The 22,206-nt window shown below is 51.9% G+C and overlaps 2 protein-coding genes across 3 annotated transcripts; both read left to right on the top strand.

The window, feature by feature from the left end:
- The first annotated feature begins 634 nt into the window (after window positions 1–634).
- LOC148816671 (uncharacterized) lies at window positions 635–8,825 on the top strand. Of its 2 annotated transcripts, none has more exons than XM_088940164.1 (4): window positions 635–712; window positions 1,300–1,751; window positions 4,158–4,847; window positions 5,757–8,825. In XM_088940164.1, the coding sequence occupies exons 2-4, from the start codon at window positions 1,328–1,330 to the stop codon at window positions 6,761–6,763; spliced, it is 2,121 nt and encodes a 706-aa protein (XP_088796290.1). In that variant the 5' UTR covers window positions 635–712; window positions 1,300–1,327; the 3' UTR covers window positions 6,764–8,825. The 2 variants fall into 2 exon arrangements, with proteins under 2 accessions (XP_088796290.1, XP_088796289.1); XM_088940163.1 differs by having other exon boundaries at window positions 640–783.
- Window positions 8,826–10,035: 1,210 nt separating this feature from the next.
- il4i1 (interleukin 4 induced 1) lies at window positions 10,036–20,561 on the top strand. The gene is made up of 8 exons (XM_088940181.1): window positions 10,036–10,110; window positions 10,247–10,329; window positions 13,728–13,942; window positions 14,667–14,776; window positions 15,382–15,583; window positions 16,547–16,621; window positions 18,061–18,197; window positions 18,774–20,561. Exons 2-8 carry the CDS (start codon window positions 10,308–10,310, stop codon window positions 19,534–19,536), a joined length of 1,524 nt encoding a protein of 507 aa, XP_088796307.1. The 5' UTR covers window positions 10,036–10,110; window positions 10,247–10,307; the 3' UTR covers window positions 19,537–20,561.
- The last annotated feature ends 1,645 nt before the right edge of the window (window positions 20,562–22,206 follow it).

The following is a 22,206-nucleotide window of genomic DNA, read 5'->3' as shown; positions in this document are numbered from 1 at the left end:
GGCGCTATATCTCGGGAATGAAAGCGGCACAAACGCTATTTTCAACAGCACACACGATGAAGCCCACCGCATTCGTTAGTGCTGTTTGTGGGAGGTCAACTTCACGGGGCTAGGAGACTCCGTAGGGAAAAAGGGGGGTAGTATCCTCTCTTTTAGACAACCAGACGCTAAATGTTATTATTTGAACATTTCCTGTCTGGTATTAGTTTTCACTAGCCTGTAGTAAGTAAAAGACATGTTTACTCATTCTGGCTTGGGCCTCTGTCCTCTCTTTCAAAACCCAGAGAAGAGAAATTGACCTTTTATCGTATAAAGGTAAAAAAAATGCAATTTCAGCCCCCAAAATGTATTTAGCGTTCTTTAAAAGGCTAGACTGAGAAAATCTGAGCTCACTTCACCAGCCCTGCAGGATCGGGGCTGGACAGCTCGGGTCAACTACTACAATGGTGTAGTAAGAGAGAGGAGGTTGGTCACCATGTGTGTGCCTTGCTAGAAGATAATCGTATCCGTATCACTGTACCGCATACTGGGGCTGCATCGGAGTGGAGAACATTGGTCGCTTTGAAAAAAATCACCATGCAATAAGACCTCCACTTCCACTAGGGGCCGCTGTAGAAGAGATGACGAGCGACGGTGAGCCTCTTCTTTGAAACTCCAGCGTGTTGCGCTGGGGGCAGCGAGGAAAAATGTCCAGTTTTATCCTGTGGTGGAGGTAACGGCGGCGAGTGGGTCCGAGTTTGCGATATTTGGACTCTGGGTTAAAAACGGGCTGTCAAGCAACCGGTGGGTATTGGGTGGAAGATGACCTACGTAGCTGCGGGTGTGTGGCGTTAAACCGTTGTTCTGGCATTTCAGCAGGAGGGTCATCGGCGAACCGTGGGCTCATAACGCAGCCTGCGAGCACGCATGAGTTTTTTTTTTTTTAAAGTTTCAGGGTTAACCGAGTCGTGCCAGCCGAGCATGCTGGCAATGCTTTCGTTTCCCTGGCGTGCGGAGAAGCTCTTCGGCAGCCGTGTGGGTTGGGGGGAGAGACGGAGCTTTTGTCTGCACGCCGGAAACCCGACGGTCTTTACTCTGTAACACATGAGCTGGCTGCTGCGGTGCCAGGGCTCTGTATGCAACTCGCCCGGCTCGGCTGGAATCGGTCTTAGTCGCGGGAATAAACCGATTAAAGGCCGAGTTAGGACGTGAGCTTAAACGGACCCGGGTAGTTCCAGCCTTTTCTGTTTTAGTAAGCATGCGATAAGGGCCCGTCCGTCTCTGAAAGCGCCGTTTCTGCCCCCCCCCCCCCCCCGGCAGCCGGACGGGCTGACCCTTCGACCCGAAGATGGACACCGGGGGCCCCGAGGCGACCCTGGAGGACGAGCTGGCCCTGGCCGTGCAGCGCGCCTTGAGGTCCGCCGTCGACGCCCTGGTGGCCGACATCTCCCGCCTGGTGCGCCGCCGGCTGTCCGAGCGAGAGCGTGAGATCGAGCAGCTGCGGGAGCAGCTGGACGCCTCGGCCGGCCGGCTCAAGGCCCTCGAGGGGGCGGCCCTGCGGAGGGGCCCCGGGGCCTCTCCCCGCGGCGCGGCCGGCCGGCCCACGGGAGACCCGATGCAGGAAATCCACAAGAAGTTCCAGTGCCCGCTGGTCCTGGTGCCCGAGGAGGTGGCCCGCGACCACGAAGAGCTGTTCTTCCGCCTGAGCGACAGCGTGAGCAGCGACACCTCCTGCATCTGCGGCCTGGAGAGGATGGACGCCGTGGTGGAGGGTGAGGAGTTTGGTGTTCGTGTCCTGCTGGGTTGAAACCGATGCAGTCGGAATAATAGATAAAAGATAATCCTGGTGCCCTAGGATTAAGGAGGGCATTCTTCTGTTTTTTTTTATATATACAGTTTCTTTAAAGAAGGAGAGAGAAAGGGGACATGGTCTTTTTTTTTGGAAAAGTGTCTTTTTAAAACGAGTCTTGTCAAAGGCAATAAGGAGATCAGTCAAAGGCTTTCTACTTTGACGTTTCAGTGTGAAAGATGCTGAAAAGGAACAAGGAGAGGTTTATTCCATGGTGAAAAGAGACAACGTTTCGGCTGTGGAGCCTTCTTCAGCAGGGAATAAACCTTTACTTGTTCCTTTGCAGGCTGTACAGCCCCCTGCTGTGTTAGAGCGATACTGCACCTGCTGTATTAATGGCTGGGTGGCTCGGGCGTGATGTCCCCGTTTCCCAAGGCGAGATCTCCAGCTGTCGGGGGTCGGCGTGGTCTGGAGATTCCCGCCGGGTGCGGCTCTTCTGACACTAAGCTGGTGCCGGGTTGTCTCGCCTCTAGCGGTAGCCCAGGCTGTATCTGGTTTGCCTCACGCGGTGGAGCTTGGTGTGATGTCACCAGCGTCCCGCCAGCTTGAAGGGGCACGCGTGCCAGGTTACCCCCCCCCCCCACCCCTCTGGCGCATGCTATAAAAGATCCCCTTGACGTAATCCCACCGAAAAAGGGGAAGAAAAACTTCCTGTCAGTGCTGCTTCTTTTAATGGAATCTGTCACTTGCTCGGATTCTGTTTACAGACGTTCCGGCTTTGTATCTAAAGCACAAGCTTCTTGACTGTCAAGCACGTTCTTGACGGTTCGCTCGTTGAAAGGCATTTAAGCCCCTGCGATGGCCGGATTTTAATGCCAGATCAGTCAGTTTCTATTTATTGCATATCCACACGTATAGCAGTTTTGGGCTCCCCAGCTGTCTGCCTTTGAACCGATTTCTGGCTTTCTCGGGACAAGGCATTCGAGAGAGAGCAAAATAAATGTGCTCTCCTGTGGCATAAGGAAGCTTTAGGTATTTAATTCTGCGCTGTGCCTGGGGTTTCCAGTGCTTCTGTAAGGTCTCTCTTAAGAGCTCGGTTTGGTCTCCATACCAGGGAAGGGAAATTCTCTCTCGCACAGAGCTCAGAGCAGAGCGAGTAAGTTTACTGGGAGGGGCTGTTGTGCACTGGCAGGTTAAAGGAACCTGGTCTGGACCAGAGGCAGTGCACGAGGAGCGTGCTGAAGGTCATCCCAGGGGACTTTTGCACTCGGTAGTGAAACGAGGATATGGGATCCGATTCAGGAGCTCAGAGGGAAATTCGTGTAGGACTGAGAATAGGGAACCCTTCGTCGAGCAATGCTACGGGGATCAAGCAGGTCTCCCAAGCAGGTGGCTGGGGCTCTGAATCTGGGCTCCTTCAAGAAGCTGTAGATCCGTTGACCTGCTGCCCTGCTGAGTGAGAACGCCGAGTCAAGCAGGCTCCCCTATTTTTGTTGCCCTTCCTGTTCTGCGAGGCTGGATCTTGTGAGTCTCTCGTGTTTCATCTTTTCTGGGGACGGGAAGGTATTGCAATGCAAGGCTACAGGAAATGATGCAGTTCAGGTGGGGGGGCTGCGTCAGCAGGCGTAGGCTGCAAAGGAACAAGTAAGAGGTTTATTCCAGGCTGAAGAGAGAAAACGCAACGTTTCGGCTGTGGAGCCTTCTTCAGGCGCGAGAGAGACAGGGCAGGCAGCGAAGATTGAAGAGAGGCAGAGAGGCCGCTCAGGGAGTGCAAAGGGGAGAGGGGTGTTGAATTTTAGGCGAAATCCTTTAGGAATGATATTATAACGACGGGATCTGTGAAGGAGTGGGAGGTGGTGAGAGAGCCTGGTGTTTGGGCAGATCGGAGTGAAGAGACGGAATGCTGGTTTAGTGAGAGAGGGGGGGCAAGTGGCCCAGGGAGGAGGAGGAGGAGGAGGAACGACGAAGAGATCTAGAAAAAGATTTAGAGGAAGGGACAGTGGGTCGCAGCAGAAGTAGGTAGAAGTAGTTCAGGTGGGGAGCTGCATCGGCATGCGTAGTCTGCAAAGGAACCTCTCCACTTCGCGCTTCCTGAGTGGCCTCCCCCCCCTCTCCCAGCTTCTGTTCTTCTGTGCTGTTTAATCTTCGCTGCCTGCCCTGTCTGTCTCACACTTGAAGAAGGCTCCACAGCCGAAACGTTGTGTTTTCTCTCTTCTCTTGCCAGCACGGAATAAAACCTATTGCTTGTCCTATTGAAAAGTACGATGCTGACGCTGAGCTCTCGTGTCGGACGTGGGGGGCAGGGTGTAGGAGGGCAGTGCGGCTCGAGTGCTATGCGCACGTGAATGAGACTGAATGGTGACTTTCTGCCTTTCTCGCTGTACCCCAGGCGCAGAAAAGGCGAGGCCTGATCATCTTCACGACCGTGCCCAGGTGGCGATCTCGCCGGCGCTGCAGGACCCCCCTGGGGCGTCCTCGTCGAGGGGTGCGGCCGACCACACGGCTGTTCGCCCGGAGCCTGCGCTGCCGGGAGAAGGCTGTCGCCAGGCTAAGGGGGCGCGCGCCGATTCCGATCCGGCCCGCGTCAAGCAGGAGGATCCGGAGCTGGCCGTGACGCTCTTCCTGCAGGGTCCGGACGGAGCCGGGCAAGACGGGCTCAAGCTGGAGAGCCTGGACGTGGACATCACCGAGCTCCATTCGGTCAGCTTCGTCAGGGTGCTCCCCCAGCAGGCGGGCGCTGTGCAGGTCAAAGAGGAGGAGCCCGCGGGGCCCGGGCAGGAGAAGGGCGACGGCAGGCCCGCGGGGGGGGCGCGGCACCCGCCCCCAGGCGGCGCAGGCGGGCAGGATGGGACCGCGGCGCAGGAGCCGCCTGGACAGCCGGACGGAGGTCTCCCGCCTGAAGGCCAGGCGCAGGAGGGGACGGCGGAGGCTGGGGACCTGCAGGAGCAGGGAGGGGGCGCCCCGGGCGAGCAGCAGCAGGACGCGCCGGAGGCCTCCCGCCGTGGGACGGCGGCGAAGGGCAGGCGGCGGAGGAAGAGGCAGGAGAGGAAGCAACCAAGACAGAACGCGAGGAGAAGCTGTAAGTCCGCGGAGCTCCCTGCTGGGAATCCGACACTCGCCGGGTTTTCTATGTGCGGAAGGCTGGCCAATAATAATAATAATAATAATTGCTTACACTTATATAGCGCTTTTCTGGACACTCCACTCAAAGCGCTTTACAGGTAATGGGGATCCCCTCCACCCCCACCAGTGTGCAGCCCCACCTGGATGATGCTCCAGTCCTCTCCCCACACACCAGCTCTCAGTGGGGAGGAGAGCAGAGTGATGAAGCCAGTTCAGAGAGGGGGGTTATTAGGAGGCCATGATTGGTAAGGGCCAATCATGGCCAGGACACTGGGGTAACACCCCTACTCTTTTCGAGAAACGCCCTGGGATTTTTAATGACCACAGAGAGTCAGGACCTCAGTTTTACGTCTCATCCGAAGGACGGCGCCTTTTTACAGTGTAGTGTCCCCGTCACTATACTGGGGCATTAGGACCCACACAGGGTGAGCGCCCCCTGCTGGCCCCACTAACACCTCTTCCAGCAGCAGCCTCAGCTTTCCCAGGAGTCTCCCATCCAGGTACTGGCCAGGCTCACACCTGCTGAGCTCCAGTGGGGCTGCCAGCTGGGAGCTGCAGGGTGACATGGCTGCTGGCCATACCAGTAAGGCACTGGTAACGCACTAGACGAGTGAGATGGCTTAGTTTCGTGGGTAGCTATTCCTGACTGCTCAGCTATTGGCTTGATAGAGTTTCAAACGAGGCGTGTTTTCAACTAGCGAGTCAAATTCCAGCCCCACACAGGTGTAGTCCCTCCGGTCAATGGCACTGCATTGCACGCGCATCTGAAACATCCCACCAGGGGATAACCACACAGGCGAAATGATCCGGTCGCGTCTTGGTCTAGGGGCTTCGGAGGTAAATCTTGGCTTGTTTCTCCCGGCAGCGACAGCGACAGCGGCGGCGGCGAGGAAGAAGGGGGGCGGCCCGCGCGCCGGCGGCGGCGGGGGGGCGCCCGCGGGCGGTCCGAGCGGCGACAGGAGGGGGAGGCAGGAGCAGAGGCCCGAGAGCCGCGAGGCTGCCGCGCGTCCGGCTGCCTCCCCGCCGGCGGCCGCCGGGGCCGCGTCCTCCTCCTCCCCCCCCCCCGCCCCGCCGCCGCCGCCCGCGGCCGGCGGCCAGGCCGGGCCCGGGCCCCCCCCGGCCAGCTTCAGCTGCGAGGTCTGCGGGAAGAGCTTCGCCCGGAAGCAGTACCTCACCTGCCACCGGCAGGCCCACTCCGAGGAGACCCCCTTCGAGTGTCGGCGCTGCCGCAAGCGCTTCAAGCAGCTGTCCCACCTGCGCACCCACCAGCGCATGCACAGGTCCCAGGGCACCTTCAGCTGCCTGGAGTGCGGGAGCGCGTTCGGCGTCGCGGCCGACCTGCGGGCCCACATGGCCCAGCACGAGGCGAAGAACTACACCTGCAGGCACTGCGGCAAGTCCTTCGCCCTGCAGCACTTCCTCAAGGTGCACAAGTGCACCCGCCAGGAGCAGAAGGCCTTCCTGTGCACCCAGTGCGGCAAGAGCTTCACACGCCGGGGCAGCCTGATCGTGCACCAGCGCCTGCACACCGGCGAGCGGCCCTTCCAGTGCGGCGAGTGCGGGAAGACCTTCATGGCCCGGGGGGCGCTGCGCACGCACGCGCAGGTGCACACGGGGGAGACCCCCTACAGCTGCAGCGAGTGCGGGCGGCGCTTCGGGCACGTCAACTCCCTGAAGGTCCACCAGCGCATCCACACGGGCATCAAGCCCTACCACTGCAACGAGTGCGGCAAGGACTTCAAGGAGTGCGGGGGGCTGCAGATCCACATGCGCCTGCACACGGGGGTCACCCCTTTCGTCTGCACCGTCTGCGGGAAGAAGTTCACCCAGGGCTGGGGCCTGCGCAAGCACATGCACTGCCACAGCGCTTAGCGCCTCCGCAAGGCTGTGTGTCTGTGTGTCTGTGTGTCTGTGTGTCTGTGTGTCTGTGTGTCTGTGTGTCTGTGTGTCTGTGTGTCTGTGTGTGTCTGTGTGTCTGCAATGCACTTTGCATAAATTCCTCGAGCTCAACAAGAATTCACACCGAGGATTTGCTTTAGCTACAGTAGTTCAGCTCTGGAGCTGAGATCTCTCCATACCACAAGTCTTGGGGTCCGGGTTCAACTAAAAACCCCTTCAGGTACCCCCTTTCAACCTCTCCCCGGGTCTCGCCATACCGGGGGTTCAACCGGACGTAGGGTGTCACGTCGGGAATTTCACCAGACTTGGGAAATAACGTGGTTTATATCCGGCGCAACTGTTTTTAACCTCCCAAAGGCCCCGTATTGAAATTATCAATCCTAAAAAGTTTCTGTTCAGCACACAACGAACATGTACTGAACCCTCCGTCTCACTTTCTCGCAACAATCCGTGTCTTTTAATTACTGAGCAGCACATTCATTCATTTTCTAAAGGTAACTCTCTGTGCAACGTTTCGTTTACTGGACCGTGTGTTTTTAGTGCAGCGTCTGGCGGTCATTCGGAGGGGAGAACGGCCCTTCGGGAGATGAGTAAATGAAAACGTCCGACTGAACGAGAAAGTGTTAAAACCGTCTCGTTGCGTTCACGCCATGGCTGCGAAGACGTCGCTTCAGACCTGGTGGGGGAATCGGGATTCTGTAAAGACTTGCGGACGTTGGGGATTGGTTCGGGCTTTGAGAACGGATGGGATTTCGGCCCCTTCCCCCGCCCCCCGCGGAGGGTCGCGGATCGGGACAGTCCAACGGCAGGTTTCGGTACCTCTCAGATCACGATGGACGCCTGCTGTCACTGCCCGTCTTCCCCGGGTCACCTCTCCCTATGTCCCTGGGGAAATAGGGAACGATCTGAGACCAGTGTACCGTTCCTGGGGCTTCTGCTGCACTTCCAAAGAGCAGAGCGGTTTTTCTTGGATTTCATTTTAAAGAATAAATAGAAATGTGAAAGCGCGTTTTTATTTATGTCAAGCGTGACTGATCTGTGCACTGATTTTACGGTGACCTATAATGTTTTGAGATTTTTCTTTTTAAGACGTGTGCATTGTTCAATCTATATTCGGCGCTTTTCCGTGTTTTTTTGTTCAGATTTCAATGGACGTGGAAGGCAAGGGTATATAAGCATTGTTTACAAACGTGATGGTACAAGTTAGCTAGCTCTAGCTAGCGTCATAATTTTTAGTGTTAATTTGCTAATGCATGAATTTTTTTTTTTTCTAAGTGATGATTTAGTGCTTCAACTTCATCAGCTTCCCCCTTCATATTTGAAAACATGTAGGTGATGAAACCTGTCGTGTTAATGCAGGACAGCATTGCTCTGATTCTCGCATAGGAATGCTGTGCTTGGAAAAGGGCTCATTCTGTTTGTCTTACGTGTAGGAAAGGAAGTACAGGTATGTTTGGAATTCGTGGCGACAAAGACGCAGAATGACTTCTTTTGCGATAGGAGAATACTGATAAATGTTTTTTTAGGCAGGGTGTCCCATTCTTAGGCTCGACACCTGCGTGCTTTTAAGATGGCAGGGCCTGAGGGGGTATGTAACTCGTGAGAGCTGCCGGACCAGTCAGGCAGCCCATTCCTGGGTTCTGATCCACCTTCTCGGAAACTCTGGAATTGCCCTTCCTGTCGGGCCTGTGGTTCTCTCGGGCCTGTGATTCTGCTCGACGTGAGGCCAGGACAGCAGCGTCCAGGCGGGTGAAATGGAGTGGGTGGACTTGGGTGGCAGTTTCAAGGAAATGCGTGTGTCTGCTAGGAATGCTATTCCTGTGTGCAGCTTTCGCGTTAAAAGCAGTATCCCTTCTGTAAACTGTTGAGTGTGCTCCTGACACTTTTACTCCTTGAATTTAGAGCTGAAAGTGAGTGAAGGTTTAGGATGGTGAGTTTCCTGGGAATGAAGGACACTGCTGTTTTTTGTTTGGCATAGGACCTTGTTTTTAAATAGAAGAACAACTGAAATCAATAAAATTATAATGTAACTCAACTGTTGTCAGTGTTTATTTTTTTCCCTTTGTTTCTGATAAGTCTGCAAATAGACGCTAGAAATCCGACGACGGCCGAGCATCTGAAGTGTTCTTTTTTTTTTTTTATGTCACGCAGCGGGTTTTAAAATCACTCCGTTTTTAAAAGCCCCCTTTGTTGCTCAGGCCGTGACCCCGAGATGACGAAGCTGTTCGGCGCTGGCCCCGAAGGACCGTCTCAAGCAAAGGAGCTCTGCGTTCTCAGGCTTGACCATACCGACCCACCAAGCGACGTGACGCGGTCTTTTTCTGGTTTGTGAAACTTTGGAAGTCGATTTTTGCTCTCCCAGGACCGCGCTGACGGACGTGTTGCCCACAGTGGAATTCGGTGGGGTGTTACAAGGCGCCCAATCTGTTCCTGCCAATAGTTTGGGGGTTTTTGCAGGGGGGGGGGGGGGGGAAAGGTGCTGCTTGTTCTTGCCTAGCTTGTGTACAGTGAGGAATGGCAGCAGCCTGGATGGGACTTCCAAAAAGCCGAAAAGAGGATCTGGGGATTTTCCTCGTCCTTTTGTTTTTTTTCTGGCCGGTGAGTCACCTTCACGTGAACGCCAGGAGGGAGGTTCTCTCCCCTCCAGCTGTGGACTCAGGCGCTGTGCTGTGGTTACGTGCGCTATGTGCAGGGTAGGAGCGAGCTCAGCCGTTCTCCTCTTACAAACTTGTCATTCAGACGCCTTTCAGATTAAAACGCCAATTTCCTCTTGGAGCTTGAATATGGAGAAACCGAAGACAAATGAGTGATTTGTCCAGGTGGGGCTGCACATTGGTGGTGACAGTGGGATTCCCCATGACCTGTAAAGAGCTCTGAGTGGAGTGTCCAGAAAAGCGCTATATAAGTGCAAGCAATTATTATTATTATTGTTTATACAAGAAGAAAATACTGAGCCATTCACCATTGAGTACTTGAAAATGTGTTGTGTGATCTACAGGGGCTATTAAAGTAGTGCACATGATTTATAGTACTTTACAACGTGTAATAAATGCTAGGCTTGCAAACAAGACGTATACTATAGACTCATAGATAAACACGCAAGCACGTACTGTACGACGGTTCTCTTCTAGCCTAGAAGGCTCCACACCCGAAACGTTGTCTTTCCTTTGTTCTTTGACTTGTTTTTCTCCTACAGTACATCCTATTTCTTTCGGAAAGCCCAAGTGGGAACATTTCTCCAGCACAAAGAACTCGAGCCTCTCTTCCGTGTGATGAATCCCGTGACGATCCGATTACACTATCCACGCAGCGCGGTGCAGGTTTGGGGGAATACCGTGGTCTTACTAGAAGCCCTAAACCAATCCCTTTTATAAAATTCCACTTGCTTGTCTGCTACACCAGCCTTGGTTTCGAGATGGCTGTCGTAACTTTCGGTTTCCTTTCCACCCTCTCCAGGCTATAAATGATCAGCTTCTGAGACGCGCAGTACCACAACCGTCTCAAGAGCTGGGAGGAGATGCTCGGGAGCAGAACGATCTGTGAGTGAAAGATGTCTTGATCCGTAGATATCGCCTCTATCTTCCTGTTTCGGATACTGGACTAAGTGAAGTGGGGCTGAATGACGTTTGTATGAAGGGGGTTGTCGTAGAAGACTTTTGTCTGAAAATATTTGTAACGTTAAGAATGCCGGAATGAATCCACGTGAATCTGTGATAAAAATCCGTCTTTCCGTTTGAGTCACTCTGATCTCAGACAGCACCGGCCAATTGCATTGAACTATAAACTAAAAAAAAAAACACTTTAATATAAACTTTAATGACGTTTTGATAAATGTTCTTTTTTCCATGCTGCGTTCCAGTCCTCCTGGCTGTAGATGCACCGTTTCTAAAGCAGCGCAACTAAGTCTAAGACGTCTAACCCGGCGCCTCTACGGACATTGAGCAGCCGTTGGGCGGGTGTATTCGGGCTAATACTTGATTCATCGATACAATCAGGGCTGAACTCTCGGGAGTTTTTTACGTGGGAAAACAAAATGACGGGTAATTGTTTTGCTCTGGAAGCCACACAGCGGCTTTTTACGGCCAAACCGCCCGGTGACTGACCGGTGACTGGCCGGGGTGGACAGCGAGCCCCTGCTGGCCAACAGGTCTCAGCTCATGGTGGTGGTGGTGGTGGTGGTGGGGGGGGGGGTGGCAGCAGGAGCGCCCGGAGCCAGGTGCGCTCAGGTGCGCCGGGAGCCCGTCGAGCTGTTTCCCGCTCAGGCGGCCGAATGCTTTTTTTTATATATATATATAGAAGAACAACTTTTTAAAAGCGGTAGCCAGTGTTAGTAACTCGACAGGCTGAGACAATCCTTTAATTGGAACCAGGCTTGTAAGATGTCTCAGACAGGTCTGTGTTACTCCAGGAAAGGACTGGGGATTTTTTTTTTTATTGATGCCCGTGCGTGTGAACCAGAATACCTACTGTACGTTGTCGGGTTTGACGAGCTGTCAAAGAAAAGAGATAGAGGCCCGTCAGAATTTCTCTGACGAAAATCACTAGTTACCGGGTTTGTGCGTTTAATTCAATTAACAAGATAGGGTTTCTCCGAACTGGCTCTTTGTGGCACGGGGGATGTATGTAATCAGATTCTATTTATAATAATCAGAGGCCGATCGCGTTTCAAATCAGATTGAGGGTTGTTTTTTTTAAGTTTGAATAATATACTTCGCCTTTTTAAAGCACTTTCCTACGTCATTTCACGGCGTGGGTAAAGAGCTTCAAACGGTCCGTGTTCTCCGGGGACTGTTTGAAATAGTTTTTTTCTAGTTAAGGCGGATGCCGTTTATGTACCCAATCCCCGAAACCGTTCCGTTTAAAAGAAGGAAAATATTAATCACGCGGTGGAACAGATTCGGGTTTGTGATTTTAGTTTTTACAAAGCAGCGGACCCTTAACCTGCTGTTCGGAGGCGAACGGAGCCCTTTTCCTGTTTGAGAGAAGGGGAACCGACGACGTCCGACGATGTAGAAGACGCTCTCTTGTGTCTTTCCCCTTCTGTCTTTGTTTTCCTTTGAGAGTGTCATTTGTGCCTTTCATTAAGAGAGTGTGTCTATGTGTGTGGGGGGGCGTTCGGCCCGTGTAGCCCGTCTGGCTGGTAGAGGCTAGTTGATCCCAGGGTCTCCTCCAGTCCTTTCCCGAAGGAAACCCGCTTCAGCCGCACAGCTGGGTGTAGCTTGCTTGTTCCTCCCGTTCTCGCTTTTAAACGCGCTTCCGCCTGTGTCCCCTGGTTTCTGTTTCGCTGTTCATTCAGAAGACGTCCGCTGGGCTGACTGGCAGTGTTGTGAGCCCTCTGTCTACCCCTTCGATCTCCGTTCGAGACTCAAGAGGGTCAGTTCTTTCAGCCCATAATGAGTCGGGGATTCCTTAAACCCTGGAATCGATCTGCTTCCTCTTCTCTGGACTCGTTCCAGAGCAGCGCTGTATAGAGCAGGACAGAGGCCACTGTCCTGAGCAGGTTAGAGGTCAGAATACCGACCAGGACAGAGGCCACTGTCCTGAGCGGGTTAGAGGTCAGAATACCGACCGGGACAGAGGCCACTGTCCTGAGCGGGTTAGAGGTCAGAATACCGACCGGGACAGAGGCCACTGTCCTGAGCGGGTTAGAGGTCAGAATACCGACCGGGACAGAGGCCACTGTCCTGAGCGGGTTAGAGGTCAGAATACCGACCGGGACAGAGGCCACTGTCCTGAGCGGGTTAGAGGTCAGAATACCGACCGGGACAGAGGCCACTGTCCTGAGCGGGTTAGAGGTCAGAATACCGACCGGGACAGAGGCCACTGTCCTGAGCGGGTTAGAGGTCAGAATACCGACCGGGACAGAGGCCACTGTCCTGAGCGGGTTAGAGGTCAGAATACCGACCGGGACAGAGGCCACTGTCCTGAGCGGGTTAGAGGTCAGAATACCGACCGGGACAGAGGCCACTGTCCTGAGCGGGTTAGAGGTCAGAATACCGACCGGGACAGAGGCCACTGTCCTGAGCGGGTTAGAGGTCAGAATACCGACCGGGACAGAGGCCACTGTCCTGAGCAGGTTAGAGGTCAGAATACCGACCGGGACAGAGGCCACTGTCCTGAGCGGGTTAGAGGTCAGAATACCGACCGGGACAGAGGCCACTGTCCTGAGCAGGTTAGAGGTCAGAATACCGACCGGGACAGAGGCCACTGTCCTGAGCAGGTTAGAGGTCAGAATACCGACCGGGACAGAGGCCACTGTCCTGAGCAGGTTAGAGGTCAGAATACTGACCGGGACAGAGTGAGATATTTTCTATCATACAATAAAATTTGTACTCCGGATGAGACTTTACTAGACTTACTACACAATTTTGACATAACCTCCCTTGATTTAAATACCACCCCTTTAACTGCAATATATATCCTGGCCTTTTATTTCTTTTTAGTTGATTCCCCACGTTTTCTCGAAGAAACGACAGGTCGACGTCAAGTCGTTTTCATAAGTAGCCTCTCCTAGCTCAGCCTTTCCCATTTTGGATTTAGAATTTCCATTTTTATGACCTGCGTGCAATGGCTCACCCGGGTCTACATTCAGACATCATCTGCCGGGAGTTTGCCCAGCAGGGGATGTGACCCACGCCTTGCTGCTGAATTTCACGTGCTGCTCCTAGAGTGTTTGCTCACTGATCTGAACTTGCTGTCATCTGCAGAACGGACTGGTTTCCAAGCTGTTCTGGAGTCCAGATCAGTGATGTAAATTAGGAAGAGTAGTGGTCCTAGTACAGATCCCTGGGGTACTCCACTACTCGCATTACCCCAGAGCGAGCCTTCACTCCTTTCCTGTGGCCCCTGCTTCCTGACGGAGGAACATGAGCTCTTTGTCCAGTTCCTGGACTGGACGTGCGGTGACCGCCTGCTCCGTGTGTCCTCGTGTCCGCAGGGCTGCTAGCCGCCTGCGCGGCCCTGACTGGCGCGCTCCAGCACAACGATGGCGACCCGCTCGTCAAGTGCCTGCAGGACAGCGACTACGAGGAGCTGCTGGACATCGTCCACAGGGGGCTGCCCCGGGCACGCACCCCGCGCCACATCGCCGTCGTCGGCGCAGGCATGGCCGGACTGACCGCCGCCAAGTTTCTGGAAGACGCAGGACACAAGGTGAGGTGGCCGCCACCCTTCGGCGTGGGCGTGAGTCTCTGACGACCGGATAGCCATGTATATAGGAGTCGTGTGTAATAATAAAAAAACTTTATTTTATTTATTAAAAGGCGGCTTCTCAAAGCGCTTTGCAGAACGACAACAATAACAATAAAAAATGCACAATACATGCACGGTAAAAATACACAGTGAAAGGAGACAGTAGTTGGAGGTACCGAATACAGTAGGAGCAGAGGGGTATAAACAGAACCAGTTCAGTAAAGGCTCTTCTAAAGAAGAAGGTTTTGAGTCTGGATTTGAAGGAGTTTAGAGAAGGTGACTCTGAAATCCTTAGGGAGAGAGTTCCAGAGCTTTGGGGTGCAGCAGGAGAAGGCCCTGTCACCCACAGAGTGTAGACTGGCTTGGGGGACAGACAGGAGACCAGAGTTAGAAGAGCGAAGGCTGCGAGGAGGGGAGGATTTTGAAGTCGACACAAAACCTGATAGGAAGCCAGTGCAGGGACTCCAGGACAGGAGTAATGTGATCACTTGCACAAGACCTGGGCAGGATTCTAGCTGCCGAATTTTGGACATACTGGAGTTTGTTCAAGGCGGGTAGAGCGCGTACTAGTGACCTCAGCATGCACACACGGAGCCATGGCTCTGTCCTTCCTGATCCATCGCCCTTGCTCAAAGCTCGTCTAGCACCGCTGCCTGGGTATTAACCCTTTGTCTGCCGCCAACAGGTGACAATAATCGAAGCAAGCAACCGCATCGGGGGCAGAGTGGAGACGTACAGGGACAAGAGTGGGTGGTATGCTGAACTGGGGGCCATGAGGATACCCAGCTTTCACAGGTAGGGCCCCACATCACTGTACTGTCCAGGGCAGAGGTCACTGTCCTGACCAGGTTAGAGGTCAGAATACTGACCAGGACAGAGGTCACTGTCCTGACCAGGTTAGAGGTCAGAATACTGACCGGGACAGAGGCCACTGTCCTGAGCAGGTTAGAGGTCAGAATACTGACCAGGACAGAGGCCACTGTCCTGAGCAGGTTAGAGGTCAGAATACTGACCGGGACAGAGGCCACTGTCCTGAGCAGGTTAGAGGTCAGAATACTGACCAGAGACCACTGAGCTGGGCAGGGCAGAAGTCCTAGAGTGTTTTACTCCACAGTACTAAAATGTATGTTTCTGCGTCAGCAGTATAATCTGTGCAGGAGCTGAAAATGGAAAATAGAACTTTATTTCATCCTCAGGTTCTGCCACGCCTGTAGGATTCTGGTGCCAGTTCTGATCGTGTGGTTCTTTAAAGCAGCAGGAGCTAGCTTTTTATAAAGTCAGAAATGAGCAGATAGCCACGAGAGCACAACAGTGATTCAACGTCAAATAATTCAGAAGACATTGTTCTTCAAAACATTGAGAATGGCAGCTAAGCTGCAGAGATCTCCGTCTTCCGGCAGGATTCTCCTGGCGATAATTGAGAAACTGGGCGTGCAAGTCAACAAGTTCTTCCAGGACGACATCAACACCTACTACTATGTCAACGGGGTGAAGAGCAAGACGTACACAGTGGAGAACGACCCCGATGTGCTGAGGTACCCCGTGAGTGCGCGGGAGAGGGGCAGGAGCGCCGCCCAGCTGTTCGACATGGCCCTCTGGAAGGTGAGGGGGGGGGGGTCAGCACCGAGGGGCACCCCGTTCTTCCCCTGGGTAATAAACGGGATTCATCCAGCCCTCGCAGGAGACCAGGCCGGAACCTACCGGCTCATCTGTTACTTCATCGATTAGAGCATTAACTTAATGCACGAATCTTAGTACTTATTAATACCAATTACGATTAGTGCACAATCGTATTACCTATTCATGCCGATTACGATTAGTGCCCAATCGTATTACCTATTAATGCCGATTACAATTAGTGCACAATCTTATTACTTATTAATACCGATTACGATTAGTGCACAATCTTATTGCTTATTAATGCCGATTACGATTAGTGCACAATCTTATTACTTATTAATACTGATTACGATTAGTGCACAATCGTATTACCTATTAATGCCGATTACGATTAGTGCACAATCTTATTGCTTATTAATGCCGATTACGATTAGTGCACAATCTTAGTACTTATTAATGCCGATTACGATTAGTTCCCAATCTTATTACTTATTAATACCGATTACGATTAGTGCACAATCTTATTACTTATTAATACTGATTACAATTAGTGCACAATCTTATTACTTATTAATACTGATTACGATTAGTGCCCAATCTTATTACTTATTAATACCGATTACGATTAGTGCACAATCTTATTGCTTATTAATGCTGATTATGATTAGTGCACAATCTTATTGCTTATTAATGCTGATTACGATTAGTGCACAACAGACTTAACTTAAGTAGTTCAGGAAGAAGGCTCCACAGCCGAAACGTTGTGTTTTCTTTCTTCTCTTTTCAGCCTGGAATAAACCTATTACTTGTTCCTTTGCACACTTAACTTAATGCTCATCGTATTGTATCAGACTTACGTCTCACATCCTCACTGCTTTTCTTAATCATCGCTTTGACGCGGGCTGTTATCTTCGCCTGCAAACTCTCTTTTTGTTGTTGTTGCAGATCAGGGATGACTTGAAGAAGAGCCACTATGACTGTAAGAAGATTATGGAGAAGTACGACGCCTATTCTGTGAAAGTAAGAGCTGATTCAGTTCAGCAGCAGCAGTGTCGTGTATGAAAGTCGTAGACTCTCACTCCTGCCGTGACTGAGGCATTCTGGAAACTATTCTGTTTTGCTTTCTTATATTTTCCAAACTCTTGCCAGGATTGGGCAAGGGTTGGTATTCAGAGCTGCTCACAGTTCTTTAAAAAAAAAGATATATATTTTAGAGAAACAGACAACACAATTTTAAATACAGATGACATTACACATCAATCCTTTTATAATACAAATCTACCACTGTACATCACACAGGAAAATTTAGTCTACTCTTATCTGTTCTCTTAATATTTTACAATTATTTGACTTCTAAACAGGACTATATACATTCACAATATGGAAGATATATACATGTTTTATGACTTATGAAGAGGGGAAAATTATGTTGATATACATTCTTAATTCTAGTTTCAGGTATTCTGTATCTCTGCAAATTCAGACCTCAGAGGCTTAATGTACTTAATCCAACTTGCCAAAATATAGAACCTCGAATATAAAGGGTACATTTCTTTCACTATGTTTTCCAACGCCCCATGTACAGTAAATCCATCCAGAAAGGCCTTATTTTAGGACACTCCCAGAACATACGCCAAAGATTATCTTCCTGGGTTCCACACTGTCTCCAACATTTAGAATTTTCCCCAATATGATGTGCCTTCTGCTACAGAGTAATAAAGAATCTAATAATATTTTTTCCAGCAAAACTCTCTCTCCATAAATGGGAATTAGTACCTCTCCATTGAAATTCGCAGATTTTACACCACGCTTCACGTGAAATCCTATCTTTATTTTCTTGCTCGCAGTTTTTAATGCAGGTTCCTGCTTTGTTTTCTGTGCTACTTCCAGCGACCAGGAATGCATGAAGCAAGTAAATAAGGTTCTGTGATTATGAACCAGAGATAGGTTCAAATTCTTCAAATTCTCCGCTCTTCAAATTCTGCCCTCCTTACTGTCCCCCAAGCCCGTCTACATTGTATGGGCGACAGGGCCTTCTCCTGCTGTGCCCCCAAGCTCTGGAACTCTTTGCCCAAGGATATTAGAGAGTCACCTTCTCTAAACTCCTTCAAATCCAGACTCAAAACCTTCTTCTTCAGAAAAGCCTTTACTTAACTGGTTCCATTCTTCACCCCTCTGCTCTTCTTAATACCACCTTCCACGGTCTCCTCTATTATTATTGTTGTATTGTTGTAATTATAATTGTCTCCTATCTTGTGAAATCTTCTTATTTATTGTTGTAGTCTTCTTATTTATTGTTATTGTCATCCTGTAAAGCGCTTTGAGAAGCCACCTTTAAAGGCGCTATATAAAATAAAGTTTATTATTATTATTATTATAGGCTGCTTCCTCTGGGTTTTTCTGCAATGGATAACCGGGGTAGTAAACAGGGCTGATTGAACTCTCCTCGTTTCCTGCAGGAATATCTGGAGCGGGAGGGAAACCTGAGTCAGGGAGCACTGCAGATGATTGGGGACATTCTGAATGTGGAGAGCTTCTTCTACATGGCGCTGATCGAGACGCTGAGGATACAGGCCGACATTAACGACAACAGCACGTGCGTCCCCCTGCCATCACAACAGTGGAGGGATGAGGGATGGGGGGGGGGGTTCACCGGCAGAGCGACCGGCGCGACGTGCTGGACGCCCGCGGGCCTGCCGCGATCTCGCCGGCAGAGCGACCGGTGCGACGTGCTGGACGCCCGCGGGCCTGCCACGATCTCGCCGGCAGAGCGACCGGTGCGACGTGCTGGACGCCCGCGGGCCTGCCGCGATCTCGCCGGCAGAGCGACCGGTGCGACGTGCTGGACGCCTGCGGGCCTGCTGTGATCTCTTTTTAAATTTTAATTCAGATCTTGAATTTTAGCTGCATCAAGCAGGGTGTGATCTGGGCTTGCTAATCGATCAAACGTGAGCTCTGCTAACAGAAGCTTGTGGGTAGCTTCCAGGACTGGCCTGTTGCAGCTTTCCACACCGACTTCGCAGAAGCAGCGATGCTATCACACTTAAACGCCTACTCTCTGCCTGTCAGTGTCTTTCTCCAAACAGAGGTGTACCGAGATCCGATGAGCAGCTGAACGCACTGTCCTTCTTGACCGCGGCTGAGATCTGGTCTCCTCTCCCTCGTGTTCTAGGTATTCCGAGATCAGCGGCGGCTTTGACCACCTGCCGAACGCCTTCTACCGAGTCCTCAACTGCACCATCCTCCTGCAGTCCAAGGTGACGCGCGTCCGGCAGAACCGGCGCGGCGTGACGGTCTTCTTCGAGGACAGGAGGAACCCCGCGGTCCAGACGAACATCACCGCCGACTACGTCCTGATGACCGCCACGGCCAAGGCCACCCTGTTCGTGGACTTCCAGCCGCCGCTGTCGGCCCCGAAGATGGCAGCCCTGCGCCAGGTGCACTACTCCGGCTCCACCAAGGTCATCCTGGCCTTCAGCAAGAGGTTCTGGGAGGACGACCACATCCGGGGAGGGAAGACCATCACGGACCTCCCCTCTCGGTTCATCTACTACCCCAGCCACGGCTTCAACGGCACCTCGGGCGGCGCGATCCTGGCGTCCTACACCTGCTCGGACGAGGCGGCGCGCTTCGAGGGGATGAGCGAGAAGGACCTGCTGGCCATGGCCCTCGGCGACTTGGCGGAAATCCACGGCGACTTCATCCGGCCCCTCTGCACCGGCGGGAAGGTGAAGAAGTGGGCCTCGGACCCCTACAGCCTGGGGGCGTTCGCCATCTTCACCCCCTACCAGCAGACGGACTTCGCCTCCCTGCTGTTCCAGAGCGAGAGGAGGGTGCACTTCGCCGGAGAGCACACCGCCACCCCGCACGCCTGGATCGAGACCGCCATGAAGTCGGCCCTCAGAGCCGCCAGGAACATCAACAGCCAGCAGTAACGGGAGCCGCCCCCCTGGAGTCTTTGCACTTGAACCCGGACTTTGTCAACGTGCGCGCTGGCCGAATCTTCACGCAAGAACTTCAGTAATTCCTCGGGCCCTGTTGCTGTCGGCCGCAAGGGCTTAGCTCTTCGGTACCCCTCTGTGGCGGAGTCGGCGCGCCACAGCTCTTGGGTGGCTGTATCCACCGTGATGGTTTGACAAGGACCAGTGGCGAAGGGCTGCACACTGGTGGGGGTGGAGGGGATCCCCATTACCTGTAGAGAGCTTTGAGTGGAGTGTCCAGAAAGGTGCTAAAGAAGTATAAGGAATTATTATTAAGATCCTTTGCTGCAGAATCTGCTGATCTGAGATCTGACCTGCAGAGGTCAGGAGTTCCTCTTCTCGTCTGTATATTTTTCACATTGACATAATGTCCCATCGGTGTTTGAGAGCACATGTGTCTGAGGACCAGGGCTGTCCTGGAAGCTGAGACTGGGCGGGAGTTTTTTTTTCACACAGCACAGTGACCACGTGCATTTTGACAACCTTAGACCAGCATTTATAGTTTTAAAAACATAAAATGAGCCGGAACTGCCTCAAACAACAACGACAATGCACTATATTCAATGTTGTTTTTTTTTAAACTTGAAAGAAATTCCAGGGTTTATGATGAACATAATTATGAATTTTGACATCCGATCAAACACAACACACCCCTGTTCGCAGTGACACACTGAACCGGGTTGTGGGCAAATAATTGCTATTTGTCCAGCTAACACCATAATCCATAATCGCCGTAATCCATGATCACCATAATCCAAGTTCAAACAGTCAGTCCCTGCACAAATCTCGGGTACCATTAGAAATGCACCCAAATGGGGCGCAGGTTTCATGGTCTTTGATGGAGGAACAGAAACGGTGCTTAATGTGGACAGGAAATTAAGTAATCCAATAGCAAAAAACACTACCAGGATGTTTGTTTCAGTCGCCCCTGTGTTCATGATTTTTTTTATTCTTGTTTGTAAATAAAATACATCCAAACTAAACAACTGTTTGTGTTCATCGTGTGAGTGATTCATTACTGCATACCAGCAGTCCAAAGGGCAGAGGGACACAGAGAAACAAGCTCTGAGGATGTTTTCTGTTTCCCAGGTATAGTGTGTTTATTAAACAATTGCAGAGCCCGTCTAGCAGGTAGTGATTGCTGGCGGCACAGTGGTTAGCATTGCAGCCTCAAGGTGCTGCCAGCCTGGGCTCGATTCTGAATCTGGGGTGCTCTCTGCGTGGAGTTTGTGCTCCCTGTTCTCCCCATCTTCGCCTGGAGGACGATCCCCGAGGAGAGGGCGGACAGGGTTTGAATACCCTCAGAGCAGCTGCTCCAGAGGAAGAGCTCACTATTATGCCGGGTGCTCCGCGTCACTGTCTCCACGGCGATCAGGCCACAGCGAAGGTGTGGCTGCCGCCTGCTGAACGGACCCCCCCGAGGAGAACAGCGAGGGCGGGCACAGCCACACCCTGCTGTGGAGCTGCAGGACAAGCGCAACACTTCTGGGACAATCAGCCCTGGTGTGGGGCCCTGCGATGGACTGGCGTCCCATCCATGGTGTGCCCTGCCTTGCGCCCACCGCTTGCTGCGATAGGCTCCTGACTTGAATGAAGTGGTCAGAAAATGGATGGATGAATTCCCACCCTGCCAGCGAACAGTGCAACAGTGCTCTCCGCGTTTCCAGAAAACTAACAGACGAGGGTAAGGCGCTTCCAAATTTAGCCCATTTTTTTTTCCTTCACCTGATCGCACCTCGTGTCCTGCGCCTGCATGCAAACTGTGACCTTGCACTTGAGTCGGCGATTTCATGAATGACCAATAGCTTCTGACCGCCCCCGCCCGCTCCCCCACTGTTTGCTGAAAAAGTGGGGTTTTCCGGGGTTAGAAAGAATCAGCATTGATGAGTGCATTTCAAACCACAATAAAAGTCAAATGAGCACAGTAACTTGTAAAACCAATTTACAGCCCAAAATAGATTGTATTCCATTTATGTGCAGCTCCTTGTTCTGAGATCCCGGTGACATTAATCGTTGTAAACAAGCAGGATTGTGAATACATCCCTTTTAATCCAGTAGAAAGATTGCTCTTAATTTCAAGATGGTTTTGCTGATAAAAGGAACTTACTTGTTAACTCTGCATGCAGATCACGTTGGGAACATTTCTGCTGTGAAATGTCTGCTGCACAACCTCTACTTATTCGCCCGTTCCATCACAGTACGTCATTCATTACAGTGACTAGTGAGCAGGAAGGGCCGCCTCACGTCGCAATTCTCGCAAACTCTCGCTCTCGTCTGTGGTGAGACCGGGGCTTCGCGAGAACATGGCGACTCGCAGTACTTTCACGAAGTGCACGGTTTTGTGCTCAATTTGAAATTTGTCAGCTTTTTCTACACCGACAATGAATTTATTTTGTTAGCAAGATTTAGTAACCGGTTTGAGAAATTGGGACTGCAATTCCCCTTCCATAAAGAGAGCCAAACAGTGGGTTGTGAGCTAATCACAAATCATTGTGCGCCACCCTACAGCCTAACCCACGCAAGATTTTAATTCATTAGAGCAGCATTTATAGTTCCCATCATGGGGCACAATGCCCATGCTCTGTGCAGACCAGCTCCTAGGTGATCTAGTGAGACAATCTGGAA

This window comes from Atractosteus spatula, chromosome 22, assembly GCF_055471065.1.
Source record: "Atractosteus spatula isolate fAtrSpa1 chromosome 22, fAtrSpa1.hap1, whole genome shotgun sequence".
NCBI classification, from domain to species: domain Eukaryota; kingdom Metazoa; phylum Chordata; class Actinopteri; order Semionotiformes; family Lepisosteidae; genus Atractosteus; species Atractosteus spatula.
This window is presented reverse-complemented; position numbering and strand designations above follow the sequence as displayed.

What these genes read in the sequence shown, in the direction of transcription:
- il4i1 (XM_088940181.1), top strand. Translation starts at nt 10,308, where the DNA reads ATGCTCGGGAGCAGAACGATCT. An exon ending in GCTCGGGAGCAGAACGATCT is followed by an intron (nt 10,330 to 13,727) that starts GTGAGTGAAAGA and finishes TCGTGTCCGCAG; the next exon opens with GGCTGCTAGCCGCCTGCGCG. An exon ending in TGGAAGACGCAGGACACAAG is followed by an intron (nt 13,943 to 14,666) that starts GTGAGGTGGCCG and finishes TGCCGCCAACAG; the next exon opens with GTGACAATAATCGAAGCAAG.
- LOC148816671 (XM_088940164.1), top strand. Translation starts at nt 1,328, where the DNA reads ATGGACACCGGGGGCCCCGAGGCGACCCTGGAGGACGAGCTGGCCCTG. An exon ending in GATGGACGCCGTGGTGGAGG is followed by an intron (nt 1,752 to 4,157) that starts GTGAGGAGTTTG and finishes GCTGTACCCCAG; the next exon opens with GCGCAGAAAAGGCGAGGCCT. An exon ending in ACAGAACGCGAGGAGAAGCT is followed by an intron (nt 4,848 to 5,756) that starts GTAAGTCCGCGG and finishes TTCTCCCGGCAG; the next exon opens with CGACAGCGACAGCGGCGGCG.